A 23,315-nucleotide genomic window follows, 5' to 3' on the forward strand; every position below is an offset into this window, starting at 1 on the left:
AAACAACTGTGAAGGTTTATCTCGGAAAAATGCCACTAGTTTTAGTTGAACTGGAACAATACCCTACCTGTCTCCCCTTGCTTATAACATTTCTGAACACAGGTTTTGCTCTACGTTAAAACAAAAAATCACAGTAGAAAAGCAACTCTCATAGGATGCAAAGCATTCCCACTTTGCCAAAAAACTATGTTTTTGAGCAACTGAAAGGTTTTATTTGTAATGCTGTTGTGTTTTTTTTTTTTAAATTCTGTTATGTAAAGGTCTTGAAATGAGCTGCACATTAAGTAAAAATTTGAAATCTAAATGCAACTGGTTGAAAGAAAGCACTTATGCATTTCTTAAGCAAGAATATTTTTAAACTATCAGAAAAAGAGAGTATTCTTCCTGACTATCTTTTCCAGCTGATAGTCATGCCTCAGAGACGCTGACGCAGTTGTTTCCCGGAGGAGGACTGTACCTGCCTCTCCACTTTCCTCTCCCAAAGAGGTGATTTGCTAGCTATGTAACACACTGGTCAGGTGAAAAACATTTTAGAAAATACTAAATCCACCAATACTTATACCTGTATTCATTATCTTTACACAATTTCTCAGAAGTTTTGTGAATATCATGACCCATGTTCTGTAGATTAATACAATATAGTATATCCTAACCTCCACAATAACACAGGAAAGGTCATATGTGAATGGATGATGGGTATCTTCAAGCTTTGATATTTCCCTCAATTCCTCTGATGAGAGTCAAAGAGGCTGATTGTCAGGAAGTTGAGTAAAAATGATATAGAGTGTTACTTTGTATTATTCTGATCCCTGTTTTCCACTTTTCATAATTTTAGGTAGGAAGGATACCTACATCAGCATAAAAGGAGATTCCAGGTGTTGTTTGCTCTAACCTGGCTCAAGGATTTTGTGGATATTAGCTTAATTTTTATTTTTTTTATCTTTTATTTTAGTACTGTTGAATACTACTGAGTCTTTTCTCTTCCTATTTTACCAGAATAGCCACTGTCTAATTTGTTTTAGCTTTCCTCTGCTGTTATGCTTTTTCTCAGAAATACCAAGAATGAATCTTGCTCTTTACTAACAAAGTCATACAACACATCCTAAGAGAGTAGGCAGTTTCCTTGTTGCCTTTATTCTCTTGCCTGGCAGTTCAGTGCTTCTCAAGACAAGATGTGTGTGTTCCTCTGTTTGTGTAGTGCTCCACATTGTTAGCCCTTGGAGTCCTCTAGCAGTGAGACTCTTGCCATCTTCTTCCCCCCCACCCCCCTCCTTAGGTGAATGATGACCCAAATTCAGATGTACATTGTAGCCCTTCACTTCTGATGTAAAATAATGAAAAAGTTGCATCCTGGTTTAACTAACTGCTTGCATGCATATGTATTTTGTTATTTGGGACTATTACTGATACCAAGCAACATTTTCTTTTGAATTTTCATGTTCTTCTTTTCAATAAACTGTTACCAAATGATATTCAGGATCTAAAAAATAAATAAAAAAAAAAAAAAACAACAAACAAACAGAAACAAACAAACAAACAAAAACCCCACAACTTTAATTCAACACCAAAAGTGTGTGCCAGTAAATATCTTTATCATTTATCCCTAAGCACCACTTTGAAGAGATTCCATAATAAATGGACAGAAGGAGAGTAGGCGCCTCCAAAGGACAAGTCAGAGACAAGCCTAAGCAAAAGACCATGGGGTCCCTCTGCTTTTCCAGTGGTTATTTAAGACGCTATTTTTGAAGTCAGACATCTCAGTGAGGTGACTGTGGTTGAGTTCTATAAGTGCATGATGCTCCCCTCCCCCTGTTTTTTCCTTACTGCTGCTCTAAAAGGGCAGAAACCCACCACGTCATTCCATACCAGCAAGATTTGCACTACATGGGGTTGCATAAGAGGTGCAAGAAGTATGAAGCAGAACTGTGAAGATGAGTAAGATTGCTCTCTGCCTGTCAGCCAGGCTCTTTAATGCACACTGCAGTGCTCCCTTGGCACAGCAGAGCTGCAAGCCTGACCTGCTGTCTCTATGCCCAACAGTGCAGTTCCCCAGCTTGTGAAGAAAAGTCTAAGCAGATTCATCTTGCATTGATTTCTAGGGGCAGGGGACTTTTCTGTCAAGTTCCAGTGTGTTTGAGGTACTTAATAAATACCAGTGTTAAACTGGCACCCATAACCATTTGCAGCGATGTTTTTCTTTGATTTTCTGACTTACTCATATAGTCACACGCATGTCTTAAGAGATTAAAAATGGGAAGGGGAAGAATACATGTGTAGATCTTCCTGATGAATAGGATTTTTAGTAGAAATTTAATAACCTCAGATATAAAATATTGATCCTGTTGTACTTGCTCTCATAAATTCCTTGAAAACTGCAACTTTTTTTTTTTCCCCATTGTAATTACATGGAAAGAAAAACACAGTCTCAGCATCTGTAATCTAACATGTGACATGAAGCAATATGCAGTTTGTAGCCCGGAAGGTCAGGAACTGGAGTGTAATGTATTAGAGAGAACATGAATTAACGCTATGGAGAAAGGGTATATTTGTAGACAGAAGTGAACCAGTGGGGAGAAAATTTATAAGAGTTTCAGCACCATACACCTTGTAAGTGTCATAGAAATCAAGTATGTTACCTTTGGAAGTCAGGAACATTGCTGAAGTAAGGCACGTATAATCACAAGAATAATTGAGTGGTCTGTTTTATATGTATTACAGAAGCATTGGGCTATGAGGAGAATAAAATCCTGGAAAATTGTTGTTAAATAGCAAACTGAGGGTGGTGTGACACTGGAACAGGTTGCCAGAGAAGCTGCGGATGCCCCATCCCTGGAAATGTTCAAATTTGGGTTGGCTGAGGCTTTGGGTAACCTGATCTAGTGGAAGGTGTCCCTTCCAACCCAAATCATTCTACTGTGCTTCCATGAATGTTAAGCAAGGTTGTGTTACGGACTTTCACTGCTCTTCTTGATTTGGAATGAGAAGTCTGGTTTTAGTGCATGCTGGAGATTATGTGGCTGGATTAAGCAAGCATTTGAAACAGCAGGCAGTACAGTGGTAATAATTAGATATCTATTTTTTTGCCTTTACAGCAGGAGGAGCTAGCTAAACTTCACTTTGGTGATATCTTAGTCACCAAATTTCTCAGATTTCTACCTCACAGATTGTTACTGTTTCATGCCTCTGTATGCTATAGAACTTCCCTGGCTAATCACGACTGTTAGCTATGTGCATCTTTCTTGCATTGCAAGAATAACATTCTGTTACAAGAACATAGTCATGAATTAAAAGCATCCAAACTGGTTTATTAACACTGCTTTATACTTTGATGTTTTGAGGAAAAATATTGTTGTGAAGATAGTGCAAGACTGTTCTAGTTTCTTGGGTTTTGAAGGTTGCCAAACCCTTGGTTTAGGTATGTATTAGTGTTTGCTTGTGCCTGGAAATCACCCTTAACATAAGCCAGTTTTACAGTACCATGTGAAACTTATGTGACATTTTAAAATTACAACTATAAAGAATGTATTTGCAACTGTTATGGAACTAATACTACTCCTGCCTCTCTAATCTATTATCAGAACCACAAAGAGTCTCCCACTGTATATCATCTGTCTAGTAAGCTGTTTGTAATGTATGACGAAAGCTTTTGTTCTTATAAAACCTATTAATTTATAATCAGGAAAAGAAAGAGTTGATCCTTTTTGTACCCAGCCCCACTTGAAGTTCTATGCCAATTCAACTCAATTTGCAATTTAAGATCTTATTGAGGGAATTAATTCAGGGGTAGTTGTAACTTTTTTCCTTTGAATTATTCAAGAATTGGGGCAATCAGTAAGTATTAGAAAGAATGTAATGTTATGTGAAATAAAACTTTTTTTTCTATGTATTCAAGTCCTTTTAGTCTTTTCCTGCATCCAACGTATTTCTTATAAAGTACTCAAGACAGAGACGAAGTTTGAGTGCAGACGTCAAGATGAGATTGCCTTGTGAAACATTGTTCATTCTTGATGGAACTAATGATGGAATTACTTGGGCTAGAAGAGAGCTTTGGAGGTCATGTGGTCAACCCCCTGAACAAAACAATTACAGGTCTGAAGTTAGATCAGGTTACTGTGGCCTTGATTGAACAAGTTTTGTGCATTTCCAAAAGCAGAGTTCCCTCAACCTCCCTGGCAGCCTGTTGTAGTGTTTGACTACCCTCACAGAAAAAAAAAAAAAAAAAAAAAAAAAACAGACCTCCCAGCTGTCTGCTGCAAGGTCAGACCATCACAGTGACATCTCTGAGGAGATGATTGCCTGGGCTGACTGACCCTTAAAGGATTCCATCATAGCACGTCTGTGAAGGTTGTTATAAAGCTGGTAAGCAGCTTCCTAGCCCTGCATGTTATGATGCCAGGCTTGATGCCGGCACACAGTGCAAAAGAGAAATAATACTCAGATTTTAACAAGGGTTATAAAGCTCAGGTGAAGATGGATGGATGCCAGTGTTTTCTGATGTGCCACAGAGCAGCTTGGATAAGCTACCCACTGTACTGACTGAACGCTTGTAATTTATTTTACAGCCTCTGAGACTTTGAAACAGCGAGAGTGGAAACTCTGAGCTACCCCCACTTTGCTAATCCACTATTATTTCCTAGTCTCTATTTTACTGTAAACTTGTTTTTTCCATACATACCGACTGATTTAATAAAAGATTTTTACCTCTACCTCCCAATCCTCTTGGATTAGAAGAGGAACTTAATTAGTGTCATAAAATGGTTTAGGTTGGGAAGGACGTGTGGAGGTCATCTGGTCTAAACCATTGCTCAAAACATATTTGATAACATTAGGTTACTCTTAGGAGCCTTCTGAAGACCTTGTTGGAGGGATACTGTTTGTACAGAAATGCTTTGGCTGAGCTTATGAATTGCAGAGTCAGGTAAATGAAGGAAATAATGCTCTGGATCTGATTGCTTTTGGAAACTGTGCCACCTATATCATGCCCCTGTTAGTAATGCTGAAGATCTCTCTCATACCCAAATGGATGATAAGATGATTGTTAACCTATTTCAACTAAGGCTAGTATTAATAACAAGGCTGCTAACAACAAGAGTTTTTCTTGGTTTGGTTTGTCGTGTTTAATTGTTGTGGTAGTGATGGTGGTGGTGGTTTTTGCATTGCAGATAATGACTTTTATTTCAGGGAATAAAAAATACAGGGAATTCTTTCAGAAAAGCTCTCTACTTAACAGCTTAGGTTTCTACTTCTGTCTTGTTTATGTGGCTGAGTAGAAAATTGTCACAAGAAGCTGTACTGTGTGAATTCTGAATATAGACATAATTTCAATTAATTGAGTACAGAAAGCATGGACAAAGTAACTCACAAAGGCATATTATCCTGTGCGGCTGCAGATGGCAACTCCTGAAAGCCTGAGGGCATGTGAGAATATTACATATAACTTGAACTGTGTTTACCCAGATCCTCCTTCTAAGGGCTCTGTCTGCCACCAGGTCATTGTCAGCATAGCTGCCCTCACCCATTTGTGAGAGCAGGGTAAGGCCAGGGTTGAGGCAGTGCATGGCGTGCTATGAAAATAAGCAGTGGCAAGGGCCAGTGTGCCTCAGCTTCTCTTGACAGCCCTTGGCAGAGAAAGCAGTGGCAGGGGCAGGATGTCTGTGCTTGGCACCCTCAGTGACTAATTCCAGTAACACCTCAGTGGAAATGGAGACCATCCATGTACTTATCAGCTTTGATTTCTTAGTGATGTATGCCTGCCTAATGGCATGCTGGAGAAATCGGTAGCCCAGCTAGCATGACTTCAGGTGTAGATCCACTGCTACAGTTCTTTGTGGGCTGGCCTCTGAGTTACTGTATTGCAAAATATGAGAAGGTTTAATCAGGAAATATGACATGATCCTGTACTATACCTAATGGATTGGCTTATTTTACTTACCACGTCCTTTAGTTGTAGTGTTTGCTCTTTTGGAGAAGGTATATTTATAGGCCCAATGATTTCAGTTACACGATACTGCTTCTGCCAAAAAGGTATTAGTAAGTTTTGCTATTCTACATTTTAGTGTACATATATAACAATATACATGTATGCTAAAAAGTGATCAGGGTGTAAATCTATTTGACATCTTTTTTTCTTTCATAAATTGCCAAAGATCTCCTTCAGTTGTTTATAACTAAGTACATACTGATAAACTTAACTTTTGTGGGCTTCTCTTTATTGTAAACTTACTAGGAAATACTGTGAAATGTGTTGTCTAGAGCCACGGGTTTTCTGCTAGATTTGGAATGACAGTCAAATTTTGCTTTTGTTGTAGTGTTCATCCACATATGTACACTTCCTTCTAGTTTTACTCCCTTTTTGCTTTATTTATTTATTTGCTGCATCCTTGGCTTTTATTCATGTTTTCTGAAGTTCCAGCTTGTTGAAGTGTTTGGGCACAGAGAAAGGTGTTTCTTTGTATTGGTCAATTTGTCATCTTCATTTCTACTCAGTTTATGGCTTGCCATTATTACAAGGACGATGATGAGCACGGTCTTTTGAAATTAGAGTATGTGAAGGTCATTTGGTAGTTTCTGGTAGACTTAATTTTCTGATGGCATTGTTGCACTTCATGTGGAAACACAGGCCTGGCACTGTCAGGTGGTATCAAACCATGTATGTCTGTAGTCTAATAAGCTGCCCTTGGCAGTGGCAAACAAATTAAGAGGAGGGTCAGATATCCAAATTCACCTACAAGTTTATATTTGTGGTATGAAGAAAATGTTATTAATAATAGTCCATGTTGTACATGGGGCATGAGGGATTCTACTTATACCCTGAAGCATGAGATTTAATTACTCCTATATCATTGTATTTGCTTACAAAACTGCCAGAATTGTTTATCATCAGAAAATTATCCAACCCTTTTAAAAAGCAGCTTTAATATTTGTCTCAATGAACTTTCACAGCAGTTACTCTGTAAATTAATTAAATGCTACCTTGAAAAAATTGCTCCTTTTGCAGTTGAAAGTTCAGTAACATTTCATAGAGCCAGATTGTTCACTCTCTGGGAATAAAGTTCAATATAAATGTAGTAGTTTTCAATATTTCCTTCACTATTTTACTGTACTTTTTTTTCCCAAGTAATTCATTAATTTGTTGATGATATATAGGAGTGTGCTTTCTCGATCCTATAAGTCTTATCATTCTTATAGACTACCTAATGTAGCTCTATAAATGATATACATGTATTTATGATCCATCAAAAGTATTTTCTTCTAAAGCTAACACATTTAAGTTAAACTTGAGTCATATTCAGCCATTTCACTGACTTAATTAACTTCGTCTTAAATATCTCGTTTGTAAATGCTGAAAGATTCAAATTGTGCTATTTTGTTATTTTTTTCTCTCTCAAGTTAGTTTTCATTTCTATTTATGAGACTGTCTATGATAAGAACTGTAATGCATGTTATATAATATTTTTAGATTAAAATGAAGGGAAGCGTGGCTTTTTTCCTTTTTTTTTTTTTTTTTTTTTTTTTTTTCTGAGAGAGATTGAAGTATAAAACAGTTATATGCAGTCAAGGAATGTAGGAGGGAAGTCAATCGAGAGAGAGAACTGAATCCAAAACCCAGTGTGGAAAAAATGGGTTTCAGATGCATCAGTTCCTTCACCTGACTCTTCACTTAAAAAAATCCTGACACAAGAGTGAGTGGCTGGGGGTAGACGGAGGGCAGTTGCATTCAATCTAGATTTAGGGTCACTTAATTCAAAATGTGATTATGGCCTGAATAAATCTGTATGTCCATCTAAAATTTTATAGTTCAAGTATAAAAAAGACTTAGTGTTGAAAAATGTCAAGATGATTATCTTCTGATATTTAATTATCTTCATTACTATTATATTGTGTCCTTAATATCTTCTCCGGTGCTCTGAATTTCATGTTTTTAAATAACCTGGGATTATTTTATATATATATATATATATATATATATATATATATATATATATATATATATATATATATATATTTTTTTTTTTTTTTCCCATGGACTTCTGATGCCTGTGCTCTCAGCCTGGTTTTAAGTTTGAAGAGCAACTTCATCTATTGGTTTTACATGTAATGGTATGCATATAAAAGTCCCTATATTCCACAGTGGAGAATGGTTTACTTCTAAAAATATAGAATAACAAAGTTTCATACTTGAATGAGCTACATAGCTTTTAGAAACATAATTCCCTGATAAAACTCCATGTTGTTACTCAATACATCTCTGAATTTTAGGGTGAAAGTGTGAAAAGTCTTATGGCAGTTTAGGGAGTAAAATCGTGACATTTAGAGCCACCTTCCTGAAAGATGAGGAATTCCATTTGAGTGGTTCTCAACATACTGACATGACCAATCTATCAGCCATGCATAATAACTGTTAGAGAGCCAGGCCATCTTATTGCTGCTTGCACTGCTTTTTATGATACATTATATATACTTTTCTTGTTGGATAAGCTTCATGAGGTATCTGTTTGCTGTGATGGTAGTGGTTGTATATTGATACCTGGATCTTGTTATGTAAGTTGTCACTTTGGCTGGTTAGCAAGTCTTCAAAGAAATTGTTTTTCTTTGTTGTGAATACCATCTCTGATAAAATGTTTGAATAATGCCTTTTATCAATAATTTGCATTGTCTCATAATCATCCATCTTAGCTGATAAGTATATAATAATAATAAATGGTACATGTGACTACTGATAATTGCTACATTACAGGATGCTGAAAAATGCAATTTCTTGTAGCCAAGGTTGATAGCAGATTATTCATATCATTCCAAAGCTGTTTTCTGTTTTCCATTTATTTTTCATAAATCACTATTATTTTTTCAGTAACATAATATAATATAATTGTTGCTGGATTCACAGCCTACTTAAGTCAATAGAAATATCCTGTCATATTCAATGGGTGTTTAGTTTTTTTTTTTTTTCTCTCAGCCAGCCTGAGTTGTTTCTTTCATATACACCTTTAACTTTAAATATTTTTTTTATATGCAAAATAACGTTTATGCTGCACAGGCCAAAATATTTTCCTATCCTGCAGAGCCCAGACATTTGTTTGTTTCCTTTCTGGTCAACAGCTTCATACAGAGCTGATACCTGCATTTTACCTTGAGTGGCAGGTTTTTACCAGCATTCTTTTTCTTTTCATTCATTGAAGAGAATCTAATTTGAAATGATACTTTTAAACAATATGCAGCATACAGAGGTTGGTGCTTGTTATTTCTTGGTAAACAAAGTGCTGAGTTTAGAAGTTGTTCCGGTTTTCTTCTTGCAAGTATTGTTAGAAATAGTAACTTAACAAAATAATGGCTAACCAAAGAAAATACCATTCTAGTCCCTCCATCTGAATGCATGCTTCCCTTGTGAGTGAAAGAAAGAGAAGGAAGGTGGGAAAAATATGAAGTTATCTTGCATTAATGTTTGTGTGTAATGTACAGTATGATTTCAGAAACTGCGGTGAACCATCTTTTTGCTTCATTCCTTTAATTATATAGCTTTTTTTTTTTTTTTTTCCCTCTTACTGGAAATCAGCATTAAAAATCATCATATATGAAAGAACACTTTGCTGTTAACCTTCTGGCTGATGTTTTAACCAGTTACCTAGTTCCTTAAGAGAGGTTTGCAATTGCCTTGTGCTGTGCTTACTGCAGAACCAAGAGCAGGTTTTCTTTGACAGAGCAGGTGCAGCATAAAGCAGCCATCATAATGAGGTGAGGGGAGAACCCAAGCCTTTCATGTGCCCTGAACATCACTTTGGCTGTAGAAGTGATAATAGCCAGTGGGAGATCTTGTTCTGGAAGCATTTGGAGAAAGCACCTTATTTCCTGATGACTCCATTGGATGGCTAAAAGGACAAAAATAATGAGTGAAATTGGTGAATTGTTCACCTTATCTGATCTGGACCTAACACGTGGCCATTGTGGAAAAGTAGGATTGAGGAGGCCATATTATAGAGAAGCCTGAAAATAGTCTCTTTACACTTAGCTTGTTTTCTGAGAAGTGCTTGTTTTTGAGCTGCTAGCAACCAGTGTGTCAGGGTGCTACTTGATATACTTACTGGCCTGAGAGCAATATCATCAGACCCAATTTAGGATTTCTATAGTTTTTGTTAATCTTCTCTGTTAAGCAGAGCTGATGCACATGTTAAGTCTGATGTTTGTCATTCACCTTGTTACTATTTGCCATTTTACAGAACATCACTTACCAGTTCAGCCAAGATGGTGGTTGAAAGCTGTACTATGTGTATAGGAAAACATTTCTGAAATTGTAGCTATAACTGGAAAGATTACTGGTTAGCTGGTTATCTTCAAGGATACAAAGTTGTTGAGATTTGCCCAAAGAACACAGCTTTATTCTTCTCCCTTCCTTAATGGAAGGGAATAAATAAAATAAAATCCTCATTTTCTCAATGGAGATTTTTTTTTTCTCCATTACATTATTTTTACATTATTTCCTTTATATATTTACTTTTTATATTTAAAATTAGACTATACATTGTACCAAGTTTAACTTCATAATTCTGTGAATAAAATATTCAGTCATTCCAACTAAATTTGCAGACAGCTATTACTTTTGCTTTGCCAGTACTATCTTCACTATCTTTACTCTAATCATCTGATAGTCTGATTATGGTCTTCCCATGCTTTCCCAGATGTAACGGAATTTAAGCATCTTATGCTGTAGAAATTATAAAACTGCTGAGAGAACTTTCAGGAGGAGACTTTACTGAATATGAATAGAAATACCAGAATGTAGCATGGTATAATTAAAATATTTTATTTTTAAACATAATACCACTTCTTCATTCAAGTGATATTTTGGTCTTGTGTCAAGGCCATGTTCTAGTTCTTATTTTAAAAATAAGAAAGGAATGGGAAAAGTTAGCTTTTGCTCTGTTAATAGGGTTACCAGATATCTCTACAACACATTTAAACAAAATAATACTGTAGATATTTTTTTTTGACACTCATGCAGCTCATCAATCCAAATAACTGTTTTCCTTTATTTAGATAATTTTATGATAACTAAATTATTGTTTTCCTTTATTTAAATAATTTTAACATATAGTTTCTTTGCCACTGTTTAAGTTTAAATCTAATAGTATGATTGGAATTGTTTAATAATCTTCTGTCTCAAGCTTTTTTTCATTTCTGATTCATTGTGTCTATTATTAAACCCAGCTGTTGATGTTTTTGAACAAACTGATTTCTGAATTAACTCTGCATTGTGTTCTATAATAACGCCACTTCTGAATTATCATGGGTTGCTCCCAATTTACTTTTAGATAATTAAAGGCTGTCTTTATTTCTATCCAAGTTGCCTGTTTTATTTCCCAGAACACAAGGATGTGATTTCATTCATGCTGCTCTAGGGGTCTGAAGTTGATAATCGTTTTTCTGCATCTGCCCTCATCAGTGTCATCTTCCAATATATGATGCTCCAGCATTATTCCTTAGCTTTATTCATTAGCATTCGCAGTGTTGGTGCTGCGTTGTGCTAGTCTGCCACAAGTCATTCCCTGTTGTTTTCCTGTGAAGTCTGTACCTTCATGCTTTGGAATTGCCTTGATTTCTAGAGTACATTCATCTTATTATTATAATTTTGTTCTTTTTGGTTTTGTTTTTGTTTACATAAATGTGTTTCCATGTCAAAATTGGTGATCCTTTAAAATCAGTCTTTCTCTAAATATTTGAATAGATTGAATATAAATGATAATAAATGACATTGGGATTGTGGTAGTGTATCTTGTATATGGTGCAAACATTAATCACATAGTTAAATTTAAGGGTTGTAAAACAAAAACCTCAACTTATGCAATGCACTTTAGATAACTAAGTCATAGGGTTTTGATTTCTGCAACATAAACTTTTTTTTTTTTAAAGTATACTTCAAATTAAAAATTTGAGTGAGACTTGATTCAAAATGGAATAACATGTAATAATTTCCTTCTCTTTATCTTTTACTAGGCTGTTTAACTGCAAAATGCAATCAGAAGACTTTCTTATTTAGAAAATAAAAAAAGAGAGAAAACTGGTGGTTTTACAGTAAAATCCCCCTGGCAATTAAAAAGAATTATCTTGCTTATCCCCACCAAGGTTCATAGTAGAAGGCCATTTTATGCTCTTAACAGCCTTTTTAAAATGAGTATTAACCTCAGTTTATGAGATTTGTATTTATTTCCTTTGGCAAGAACAAGAACTTTTATCTGGTCCTAGTGCTTTTTCTCTTGCCAACATGTCCTGAAATATAAGGTGAAATTCCCATGACTTCCATTCCACATGCAATGACTGAGCTATTTATGCTCTGGTTTCTTCAGGTCCTCATTTCTTGAGTATACCTGTGGTACTTTTAAATGTAGCATTATAGCTGAGCAATGGATGTGACCAAGAATGATCTTCACTGTACTAGTAAATGTGGTTGATAAAACAGGGTGAAAATGTGATACATTAGGCAAGTATCAATTTTCTTAATAGTGTTGTAGGAAGGTCTTGGCTTTTATGTTCTTCAGAATTGATGTTGCCTTCATACAGCAATAAGTCTTACTGATTTGATTTCATGTAAACGTGTACAGGGAAAGTCTTTGAACAGGTGGCAGTGCGTTAAGTTTCTGTGTACATCATTACTTTATATTCAGGACTTCCAATTCCTGAAGAGGCAGCACTGCTAAGATGCTGTGCAAATTTTCAGACAAGTGTCGAGGTACAAAAACTGGTTCTTATTTATGATGTGTCAAATTACTGTTCTGAGAGTAGACCTTTTAGGTTGCATTCAGCCTTTAATTTGACTGAATTTAAATAGCGTAAAACGCCTTTTAGTTGGGACTTGGCTTGCATATTATATCTCTCATTTCAATGAAAAACATTCAGATGCAAATGTGGTTTGTTTGGAGTGAGTACAAATGCCACTATCATGACTGATGAAGGCTTTTGATCACACATCTACAAACTGAAACCTTAAAAAGGAAGGGGCTATTTGGACTGGCATCTGCAGTGCCATGAATTATTTAGTTCACATTATTCATAAACCTCTTTGAAGAGAAGGTTTATGAGGTTTTTAAGGAGGAGTAGTCATAGTTGTGATGCCAGTTTCTATTTATGCTGTGACTGACTGCATGTGAGACTTCTCCTAAACTGGAAGAGGTGTGCTGAATATGAAATGAGTTGCATGTATGAACTCAGAAATTGACTTATTCTTCAAAGATTTCTTCAGTTTCCTAGAAAAAGAATGGAGCTGCCTGTGTCTTTACTGTCTCTGCTGGCATGCTCTGAGAGGCGGACAATTCCCCAGCATGTTGGTGTAATTTGGTGAGCTACCGGGCTAGCTGCTAGGGACCTGGGTGAATATCACAGAGCACATGTTCACAGCTGGAGGTTTTCCTGCTGCTCATTCACTAAACTACAAATCTCTTTTGGCTGTGCTCCGACAGCAAAACCAAAATAGCAACGCCAAACTCCTTTTACTTCCTTTGTCTCTGAATTCTTTGGTTTTGCTACAAATGTGTGACATTTCAAAATGTTTCCCTGATTTCCCGCAATGACTGAAGCTAAACACCACATATGTGCATTATTCATCTGTAAGGGCTCATTTAGCTCATTGTATTTCTGTAACAATTTTGTCTAGAATGTTGGCAGAGGTGCCAAGGAATAAGTTAGAAATATCCAATAGTAACCTGTTTGTACACCTTCTCAGCTAGTTTAGAGTTTACTTGTTTTTACAGAAAGGTTTCAGTTTGTGTTACTGAAATATACCTTGAGTCTTTTTTTTTTTCTTCAGGATGTTATAAAACTAATTTTATGAATCAAAATAGTGTAAAGACTCAACATGTTTTTGTTTTATAGTTCAGTTAAACATGCATGGTTCACAGATCATGTCTTCTGTAACTGTTTTTTCATCATGGAAGTAATAAGAATATTTTACTACAGAAGTCATAATTAAGAGGGTTGGTCCAAGAATTGCATCATTTCCTGTAGTTACTTTGTGTGTGTTTGTTGTTGTTTTTTTTTTTTAATTTCCCAAAACAATTCTTTTCAGAAGCTTCTCAAACGTATGCTATGAAAGCACTCTCATCTGTCATTTTTCACTTCACTATGCATATTACTCTAAATTGATTTAATTCATTGCTGTTCAGGTGTACCAATATGTATTATACTTTACATTTAGTAATGTATGTGTATAAATACACTTTTTTATTTTATATATCACATGTGTATCATATATCAAATTGTAGTCCCAAGCTTGGAAAAAGAAAGAAAACCTTGAAGAAAATAGGGAGGCTTATAGCTTGTATAGTCTTGCTATATATTGCTTTATATATCCTTGGATAGAGTATATATATATATATATATATATAGTAAACCAATGTGTATTGGGTATATGTTCATATAATTGGACATGGTTAATGTATAAAATAATATATGGAAACTACATAATATCTAATATATAGATATGAAATATCTTTAATACATACTTTAACCTTATTAAGAAAGCATTTCATACAGATGATCTATTATGGATGTGATGTAATGCTTTTTATGCAGTGATCCCATGGGCTGTGAGTCTTGGGGGGGGGGGGGGAAAGCCCAATATAAGGAAAGTAACCGTGTGCAATGAAAGCCATTTTCCACCTCCTGAGGGTTTGCAGTAGGTGAACTGGTAAATTAGTTGTACGTCCAGGTGGTATAAGGAGAGCCTTGGCTGTTTGTCAGTCTATTTAGCTTCTTGCTCATGGTTATAAGTTTCCGATTCCATGCTGGTTATGGAAAGGCTTATTTTCAAACACGACAAATCTCTAAGCTTTGTGGGTTAGCTGTAGGCTGTGACTGGAAAATAATGGATATAAGCAAGTACGCTCAGAAAATATCTTCTTCCTAATAATGTAGGATAGAATATACTTCGAAAACAAACGAACAAAAAAACTCTCAGAACCATAAAACACAAATGTCACAGAGTGCTCTTGGATTGAGCAAAATGGAGACAGCAGTTTGAGATGTTTGGCATGCATTGATCTGCAGGTGGGAGAAGGAAGCAGCAAGTGGGGGAAGGAAGCAGCAGCTTGTGCCCAGTTCTTTACAGCAGCCCATTTGTTCCTAAGCAGTTTGCAAAGTGTATCCATGTAGGACCATGACTTTCTGCTCTTTCTGGAGACCTGACATAAACACAGAAGCTGAGCATTTGGAGAATTGTGATAGGTCACCTAAGGTGCTGAATGAATATTAAGGTTTTTCAAATACTTGGTTTAAGTTTTGAAATACCTGTAAAATTATCTGAGGACAAAACTAAGCACTTCTATGTCTGCCTGACAGAACCACGCTCACAACCTTCTGTTTGTGAGTGGTTCATACTAGCACTCCAGGGTTGTTTTTGTAGTTACTTCTTAAAAGATTCTGTTACCTTGATGAAACAAAATCTAAAACTTGTGTTTACTCTTGTTTAAAACCTGTGTTATTTATTTGGAAGTGAAATTTGTGTAATGTTTTATAGTAACTTAACTCATGGTGAAATTGCTTCCTTGCAACTTGCAATGCTAGTAGAAGTTATATGTCCAGTTGTGTTACAATATGCATAAAGTTAGCATTTGGGGACAGGCAAATCATGTTATCTAGATGCCTTTAGGGCATGATTATCATCTTCAAGTTTCACTATACAAGTAATGTGCTGTGTTATGTGTTTTTGACTGCTAATATGAGTCAGCTACAGCTGGAATCCTGAACTCTAGTGATGTCTATATTATACAATGCTTCTGCTAATCTCCATCATGCCAGTTTTAATGAGTATTGAGAACAAAATTACTATATTTATAGTCTCCTTTTCAGAAAGAAAATGGAGCTGCGTGTTCTTCAATATTTTGTGATTAGTATCACATAATAAAAGCCATTGCATGTGATAATCTAGTCTCAGTTTTAAAATATTTAAAGCATTTAGCATCATATTAGCAAGTTTGAAAGATGCTTGCAGTCCTTCTAGCTTTCCTGTTTCAGTTTATGAATTGCTTCTCATTATCTAGGTTCAGTAATTACTATTTTACCAATCTATTTTCTATTGGGCTGGAAAGGAAATATTCTGAACAGCAGAAAATACTTGCTCATTATTTGGCATTGAATTTTAGAGTGGTAGGGTGAGTGGAGAACCAAAATGCTGGAATATCTGCTCATTTTTCACTTTTGTTTTCAAAGTTTCACCACATAAAATATAATTTTATCTAGTTTCTAGGTTTGCCATGTTCTATACAGAGAAGTATGCCTTAAAAGCAACTTCTCAAAATATTGCTGTTTCTCACAGAGCACAGTGAATAATACACTCCTGGCAGCTGCTCTGTTTTGATTTTCTGCTATTCATTTAATAACAGAAGAATTAAATGTTATTGCCAGAGATTGCTCAGTGTCATGCTTGTAGGTTTGCTAGATGCAGTGATATGCAGTAGTGTTTTGTCATTAGGGTCTGCACGATAGCTTATGAAGTTTTTTTATGTCTAGCTTGCCTACAGGTTAAAACTTAATGTGAGCTCCCATATTCAGAAAGGATGAAATAAATATATGAAACTGTGAATAAGTGAGTGTAGAACAACACTGAGAGGAGTACTAAGGGGTCATTGTGGTCTTGAACACAGCGTGCTGCTGTTCTGTTGGAATTCAGTGCTGCTTTGGAGTGCACAGCCAAAGAGGTAGGTGGAAGGCCTCACAAGTAATTATTGTACCTTGCACTAGTGCTACCAGCTTGATACCTTAACTGATTTTGGATCAGTGTAGGTAAATTGCTGAAAATATGAGGGGGCAGACAACAAAGAGAATTAAGAGGAAGCTGGAAACCATATAATAAGAAAGTGGAAGAACCTGATTCTTCAGTCATAGAAGAGAAATAACAAGTCTTCATACATACAAAACATTATATTAAAGAAATGCATGTTCCATTGCTGTTTATACTTAAGGAAGTTATGAAAAAGGTTAAGGAATTGGTTTGGACTATGAAGATTAATTTGTATGGTAGGAAAACAAGTTGCCACTGAGTAAGCTGTGCACTGTAACAGAGTACTTGGCGAGCTCTTGGAGTCTCTGTCACCAGAGATGTTAACAGCATGTTAGGCAGTCTGCTAGGAGCAGTCCAAACACAATTCATGCTTCTTCAAATGCAGGGATTGTAGTAGTTGATATTCATAACCCTTCTAAATTTGTGGGTTTGTCCCTATTTCAACTCTATCTTCTAGAACATGTTTTATATTCTAACAGGAAAAACAATTACAAATCACTATATTGATGTGTAATGCATATACATATACACATATACAATATGATGTATATATGTACACATCATATTACATGTGTAAATATATTTGTATATAGGTTTATATAATCTATATACATAATATATTTTTACATGGGTTTATATATTATGTTTATATAGGTTTTCTCTTAAACCACAAGAAAAACTTATTAAATTTTCAGAACAAGAATGGTTTTTATTTTTGTGAGATCCATTAATGAATTTAATACATTAAATATACCTTTTTCTGAGGGAAATTACCTGATGTTATCTTTGGAACTTGTGTTATTGACATGATGCAAAGACTGAATAAATAATAGAAGGTCACAAGGTCACATGTTTAAATTGCATGTAATTACATGTACATGGCTGCATAGATCTTTAATGGTTGTATACATAGAGATGAATATAGGATTATATGTATTCTGATTATATCTGCAAGTAACACTGAAGTTTTTGAAATCTCTGTGAGCAGAGTGTGCAGAACTTAAGTATAAAAAAGAACATTCACTATAAAATGCACGTGTAGTATCAATAAAGGCTATCAAATGTGAGATCAGAAAATTAGAAGAAATTTAGCTCTAAACCATGCTGCATTACAGCACATACCAGTATCTTTGCTTTGAACAGGTCTCTTACTCAGTTTGTGACAGCCTTTTGCATTATTCTCTTGAGAAAATGATCCCATTAAGCCTTCTGTCACACAGAGGAGCTTTTCCAGTTAAAGAAGCAGAGCTGACATTTAGGTGACCTAAATGACCACTGATTAATCTATCAGCTTATCCAAAGGGAAAAAAAATGCCATTGTTGTCATTATCATCATAAAGTTGAAGGACAATTCTAAACTAAGTAGTGTAAAAATTAGTCCTTTTCTTTTGGAAATTGGGAATGTGCTTCTTTTTTTTTCATACTTTTTTTTTTTTTTTGTTATTTTTAGTATTTCATCATTGCAAAAGACTTTAAGACTGGGGTAGATGTAGAAGTACAGGTGAATAAATGTCTGTTCCATAGCCTGCTGATGTCTTAATTTTTATTGAAGGTGAGAGAACATCCAGATTTGTTGGAACTGTAGGTTGCTGTATTCAGGACAAAATCAATGCAATGTGCTTTATGACTAGGACTTTAATCGTGTTTCTTTTCTTGCAAAGAGCTACTTAGACATTATAACATTTAGATATTATACTAATTTTTCCTCTAGCTGATTTCTTAATACATATAATAGATACATAAAATAAGAACAGGGCACTGGCCTCAAATATTTTTCTTTTTCTTCTAATTTTTCTGAAATAAAAGGTTAGATAGACTGGACATCTGGGAGAAATATTTTTCCCTTTTTTATTTTTATTGAGCTATTGAAGTAATTGGAAGGATGTCTTTTTTTTCTAAAGACAAAATCCCAAATCAAATAATAAATCACATATAAGAGAAAAATAAAATAAATGCTATATCAAATCTGTCTAAAAATGTCCACAAAATTGAACAGCATAGAGACAGCTGACAGTGGAAAAAATATTGAACAACTTGTAACCACCATTTATCAAAGAATGTAATTTAACAATTGTTGGCGTACAGAAGCAAAGAGTCAGAAAGATATATCACAGAAAAATAAAACACACTGTTATTGATATTTGAGAGCAGGGTTATATTACGGTGTTTGAGAATAGAACCCAGCTTTTTACATACAGGCAATGATTTTTAAAAACTTTGTTTCAGGAGTACAGTTACAGCAGAAATGCTTTTCTGTTTAAAGATGCCCTAAAATCTTATTTATGTGAAAATTAACTGTCATGGTTCAGGACTTGGTACAATTTTCATCCCCTTTCCTGATCTCTGAGTGAAATCTTCAGAGACCTCTGACCTTGAACTCTTGTTGTTCTCTGATTCTCTCACTCCTAGACCTTTCCCTAGTAGCCACAACCCTTTTGTTTTGCATATACCGTGACCAGAATAGACTTAATTCCAAAAACAAAATGTCCTTTAATCTTGATAAAACCAAAGTTTAATACAGTATATTTATTTTTTTTCTTGATATTACCTAGAAATCTAGTAGATCTGTCATGACTTTCAGCCTGGCTTTTGAGAATATGGACTGTCTTTCCTCTTGGTCTGGTTGTCTTCTCCAGTCCTTAAAAACTTCCATAAATTCTAATGAAAGTGTTTGTTCACATTTTCTATGGTATACTTCCCTATCCAGAATCAATTTCCTGAGAAAAGTAAGGCAGAGTAGTTTAAAGAAAAATGCCCTTAGAAATGTGTTCAGGTTTTTAAAGGAATCCCTGTACTTGGGGAAATATTTCAAGTAGTTTTCTTTCTTCTTTGTCTGTTTCCTGATTACCTTGCTAGTTTAGCCATATAAAGCAAATGCCATCCAAATAACATAAATTCCAGTTTTCAGGTTATATTGTACCTGTAAATAATTACTGGCCACCCCTGATCCATTTTAATTGTATTACAGAGTTTTAAAATTAAATTAGTATCCTGAAGTATCCTACTTCAAGAAGAAGGATGCTCGCTACCCTGAAAAGCTTGTTTAGTCATCAAGCAGGAAAGTCAAAGTGGAAACAAAGAATATTTCATCCCCGTTTTATAAGTGATTGTGTGAAATGCAGAGAAATAACTGACTTGCTGAGGATAGTCTGAAAGTGAATGTAGATATTACAACAGTAAAGTTATTTCTTGAAACCCATAGGTCTCTTATCACTGACTTCAGTGACATGAAAAGCTGAACTACCCCAGATCTGGTGCTCTAACTGAGACATCATCATCCCTCTACTAATTTTCAGTGTTAGTGATGCTCATTAAAAACATTTATCTCTGCTTGTCTTCTCCTATGACCTTTCTTGTATTAATAAGGTGAAAAGATGGATAAATATTTCCAAACATATAGTTTGCATATAGCATCTCTTTGTGCATAGTGACAAGAAAAATAAAGAGGGAAGAGAGAAGAAATATTTCACCTTTGGAAAAAGAAGAACCAGCATCAACGACAATAAGTAACAGGAACTTTCCCTTATGCTAGAAATATATATATAAAAAAATAAAATAAATAAATAAAAATGCTAGTGATGGAAACAGCTCCAACTATCTCCCTCCAGTAGGCAGAACTATATTTTGAAAGACAATTTTTAGCTAATTTGGCTGTTGTGCAGTTTGAACTTTACGAATTGACTTGTAATTGGACCATGCTGTCAATGGAAAAACTTACAAGTATCGAACATGACATTTTTAAGAAGGTTACTGTCATCCAGTCCTCTATTAGTGAATATGCAGCAAGTTATAATTGGTCTAACAAGCTTAGTAACCTGACTTACTTCCAATTATAATGAGCAACCTCATTTACATCTTTTCTTTATTTACTGATACGTGGTAGGTAATAATTCTCTATCTAGTTCTCCTGCTTCAAAATAAAGCTATCTAATCATAAAATTGTTGGATTCTTTTAATATGCATGTATATATGTACATATATCTATATAATTTGTGTATGACCATTATGTATGTGTATATATGTATATTTATTCTAAATGATTAAAATACATACATAATTTTAATTTATATATTTTATGTATCTTTGTATTTTTTGAATAATTAGATATAAGTATAAAGTTACCTGTTGGTTTTAAATTACCTAGAGGGGGTTTCCTCCAGACCTTTGTTAGGCTTAAATCATGATTCTGGCTTGAAGTAATAATGCCTTCATGTGGATATTATTGTCAGGACTGCAAAAGAAGGGGAAGGATAAGAAAATGAGCAGATTGATGAACTCTATGCATTTATTATCAACTTATACTTGCATGAGGGAGAAACTGCTCACTTACTATAAAATTAGAATAGCACCATTAATTTTGTTTATTATTCAAGTGATTTTTAGTGCATGTAAGATTTTTTTTTTTTTTTTTTAGGTATGTCTTGTTAAATAGTCTTATGGAAAGTTAACTGTAAGACTATAGCTCTGCAGACATGTCTACATTTGTTGTACCTCCCCAAAGTGGAGCTGTTCCATGCAGTACTGTTGATTTCAGAAAAGACAGGATTTCTTTTATTTTGTTTTCATGGCCAGCATAACAATGATAATGCAGAATAGTTCTTCTGGAAGTAGAGAGCGGGCTCAATGAAGAAAATTAGGAATCTAGAGAACTGACATTTTTGGATGCATTCATAAAGGTTTTGTTTTGGTTTATTTTTTCAAAAATTTCTACATTTATGGTAACTTGGCCTTCACTGCCATGCTCTCCTTACTTATCTTAGTAAGAACTGATCGGTGAAAAGTGGTGAAAAAAGTTGGAAGTGGAAGAAAGAAGGAAAAAAAAAAAAAAAAAGAATGCATAAGACCTACAGGGGTGAACAAAATGAGCAAAGAGAGCAGAAAGAGAGTGGTCTTTCTCCTTTTGCTCTGTGTTCTGATCACAAGTCTATCTGCCTTGGAATTGCCCATAGTCACATTTTACAAGAAGAACTGGAGAAGAGGAATTAGGATTATTATTCCTTTTTTTTCTTTCTTTTTTTTTTTTTTAAATGAATTCATTCAAGAGTACTTTCATGAAAAAGGTAGTTTTTTTTTTTAACTACCTTAAAAAAAAAAAACTACCTTTTTCATGAAAGTACTCTTGAATGAATTCATTTTCAGAGTGTACATGAGAATTTAAAGACTTATATATAGTATCTTTTTGTATAATTTATAGCTAACAGTGAATCTGTTTTCAGTTTGGGTTCTGCTTGTGTATCAGCAACGTTAGTCGTGAGCCTCAGAAAACAGAAAAATATTCTTTTGATTTTAGAGACAAGAATAATGATAGTAGAACATTTTAAGTTCCTATCTTTGTTGTTATGACCATGTTGTATCTTTGCTGTTAGTAGCCGTGTTGCTTCAGGGGACACAAGAAAAGCTGTTTTGTCTGCCCTATTTTCTCTGAGTTGGAACGTTGATCACTGCTAAAATATTGTTTTCTCCCTTAGATTTGCATATTCATTAATGAGTGGATGTTTGCTCAGGGTGCAAGAACAATCTGAAGATATGCGCATCAATGAAGAAAAAACAGTGATATGGCATGTGAATAATTGGAGTAGCTGCAGTTTAACTGATGTTTTTTTTAATCAGCTTCACAGGAGATTTACGTTTCAAGAAATAGGAACAAAGGACTGATGTATGGTGTAGGTGCTTCAGAATGAGCTTTTAGCAAGGTGAATTGTGCTGTATGTTTTAGAATTCACAAATCTATGTACGTATGTTCTCACCTATTTGTGATTAATGGTACATGATTTTTCTCCACTCATTGCCATGCTTCTTGAGTGTGTCTTGTAATATATTTTCTAAATGTATCAGTACAGGTCTTCTGAGAGAATCATAGATCTGAACTATCTCATAGAACTGTACTGTCTCAAATAGGTTAAATAATCTTAGAAACAGCGTTTGTTAGTTTTGAATCAATAGCGATAAAGCTTCTGTGTATTCTTACTTACTCAAACTTCTATCTAATCTATCTTTGTTCTCTTCTTCTTGTGCAATCTTTTCCTTGCTTCCAGTGGCTGCTACAAAGAACAAAGTTAGAGGTGAGTTTCTGCTTGCACTCTTCAATTTGCATTGCATGGTTCTGCAGCCCACATATTATCTCACTTTTTCTTTTCTGCGTCTCAAAACTGAGAAAGATATTTTTATATCTTATGGTATAATAGATAAGTCTTTTAAATTGTATAACTAAGTGCATACTATTACCACTGTTTATCAGTTATCACTGTCTATTCATACTACATTTGGCTGGTCGCGTAAATGTAGGGGATTTTTAGGAAAAAGATAAAGCCAAGTGCATTTTAGTTCTGACTTGCATTATAGTAAGATAGGGAAACTGATGGTATTTTAATAGAAATATGGATATTACATACAATTGCTCATAAATATGTAAATGTAATTTATAATTTTTATCTCTAGACATGGTCATAAATATCTGAACAGACAACATAAATGAACATAAGTTTCTCCAAAACAGCCCCATCTTTTCACACTAGTATAAAATGATCATCACTGTTTCTGATGACATACC

General features: G+C 34.8%; 1 protein-coding gene across 5 annotated transcripts in view; it reads left to right on the forward strand.

Annotated features, from left to right (window-relative positions):
* CADM2 (cell adhesion molecule 2) overlaps positions 1-23,315 on the forward strand; it is a 646,291-nt gene that overhangs the window by 396,299 nt on the left and 226,677 nt on the right. For 3 of the 5 annotated variants that reach the window (XM_068691339.1, XM_068691324.1, XM_068691332.1), the window contains exon 2: positions 22,801-22,827. The exons of the other annotated variants lie outside the window; for them this stretch is intronic. In XM_068691339.1, the coding sequence (XP_068547440.1) occupies positions 22,801-22,827 (27 nt within the window). The remainder of the gene's footprint in view (positions 1-22,800; positions 22,828-23,315) is intronic. 5 annotated transcript variants of the gene reach the window in all.

Source organism: Anas acuta, chromosome 1 (assembly GCF_963932015.1).
Source record: "Anas acuta chromosome 1, bAnaAcu1.1, whole genome shotgun sequence".
NCBI classification, from domain to species: Eukaryota; Metazoa; Chordata; class Aves; order Anseriformes; family Anatidae; genus Anas; species Anas acuta.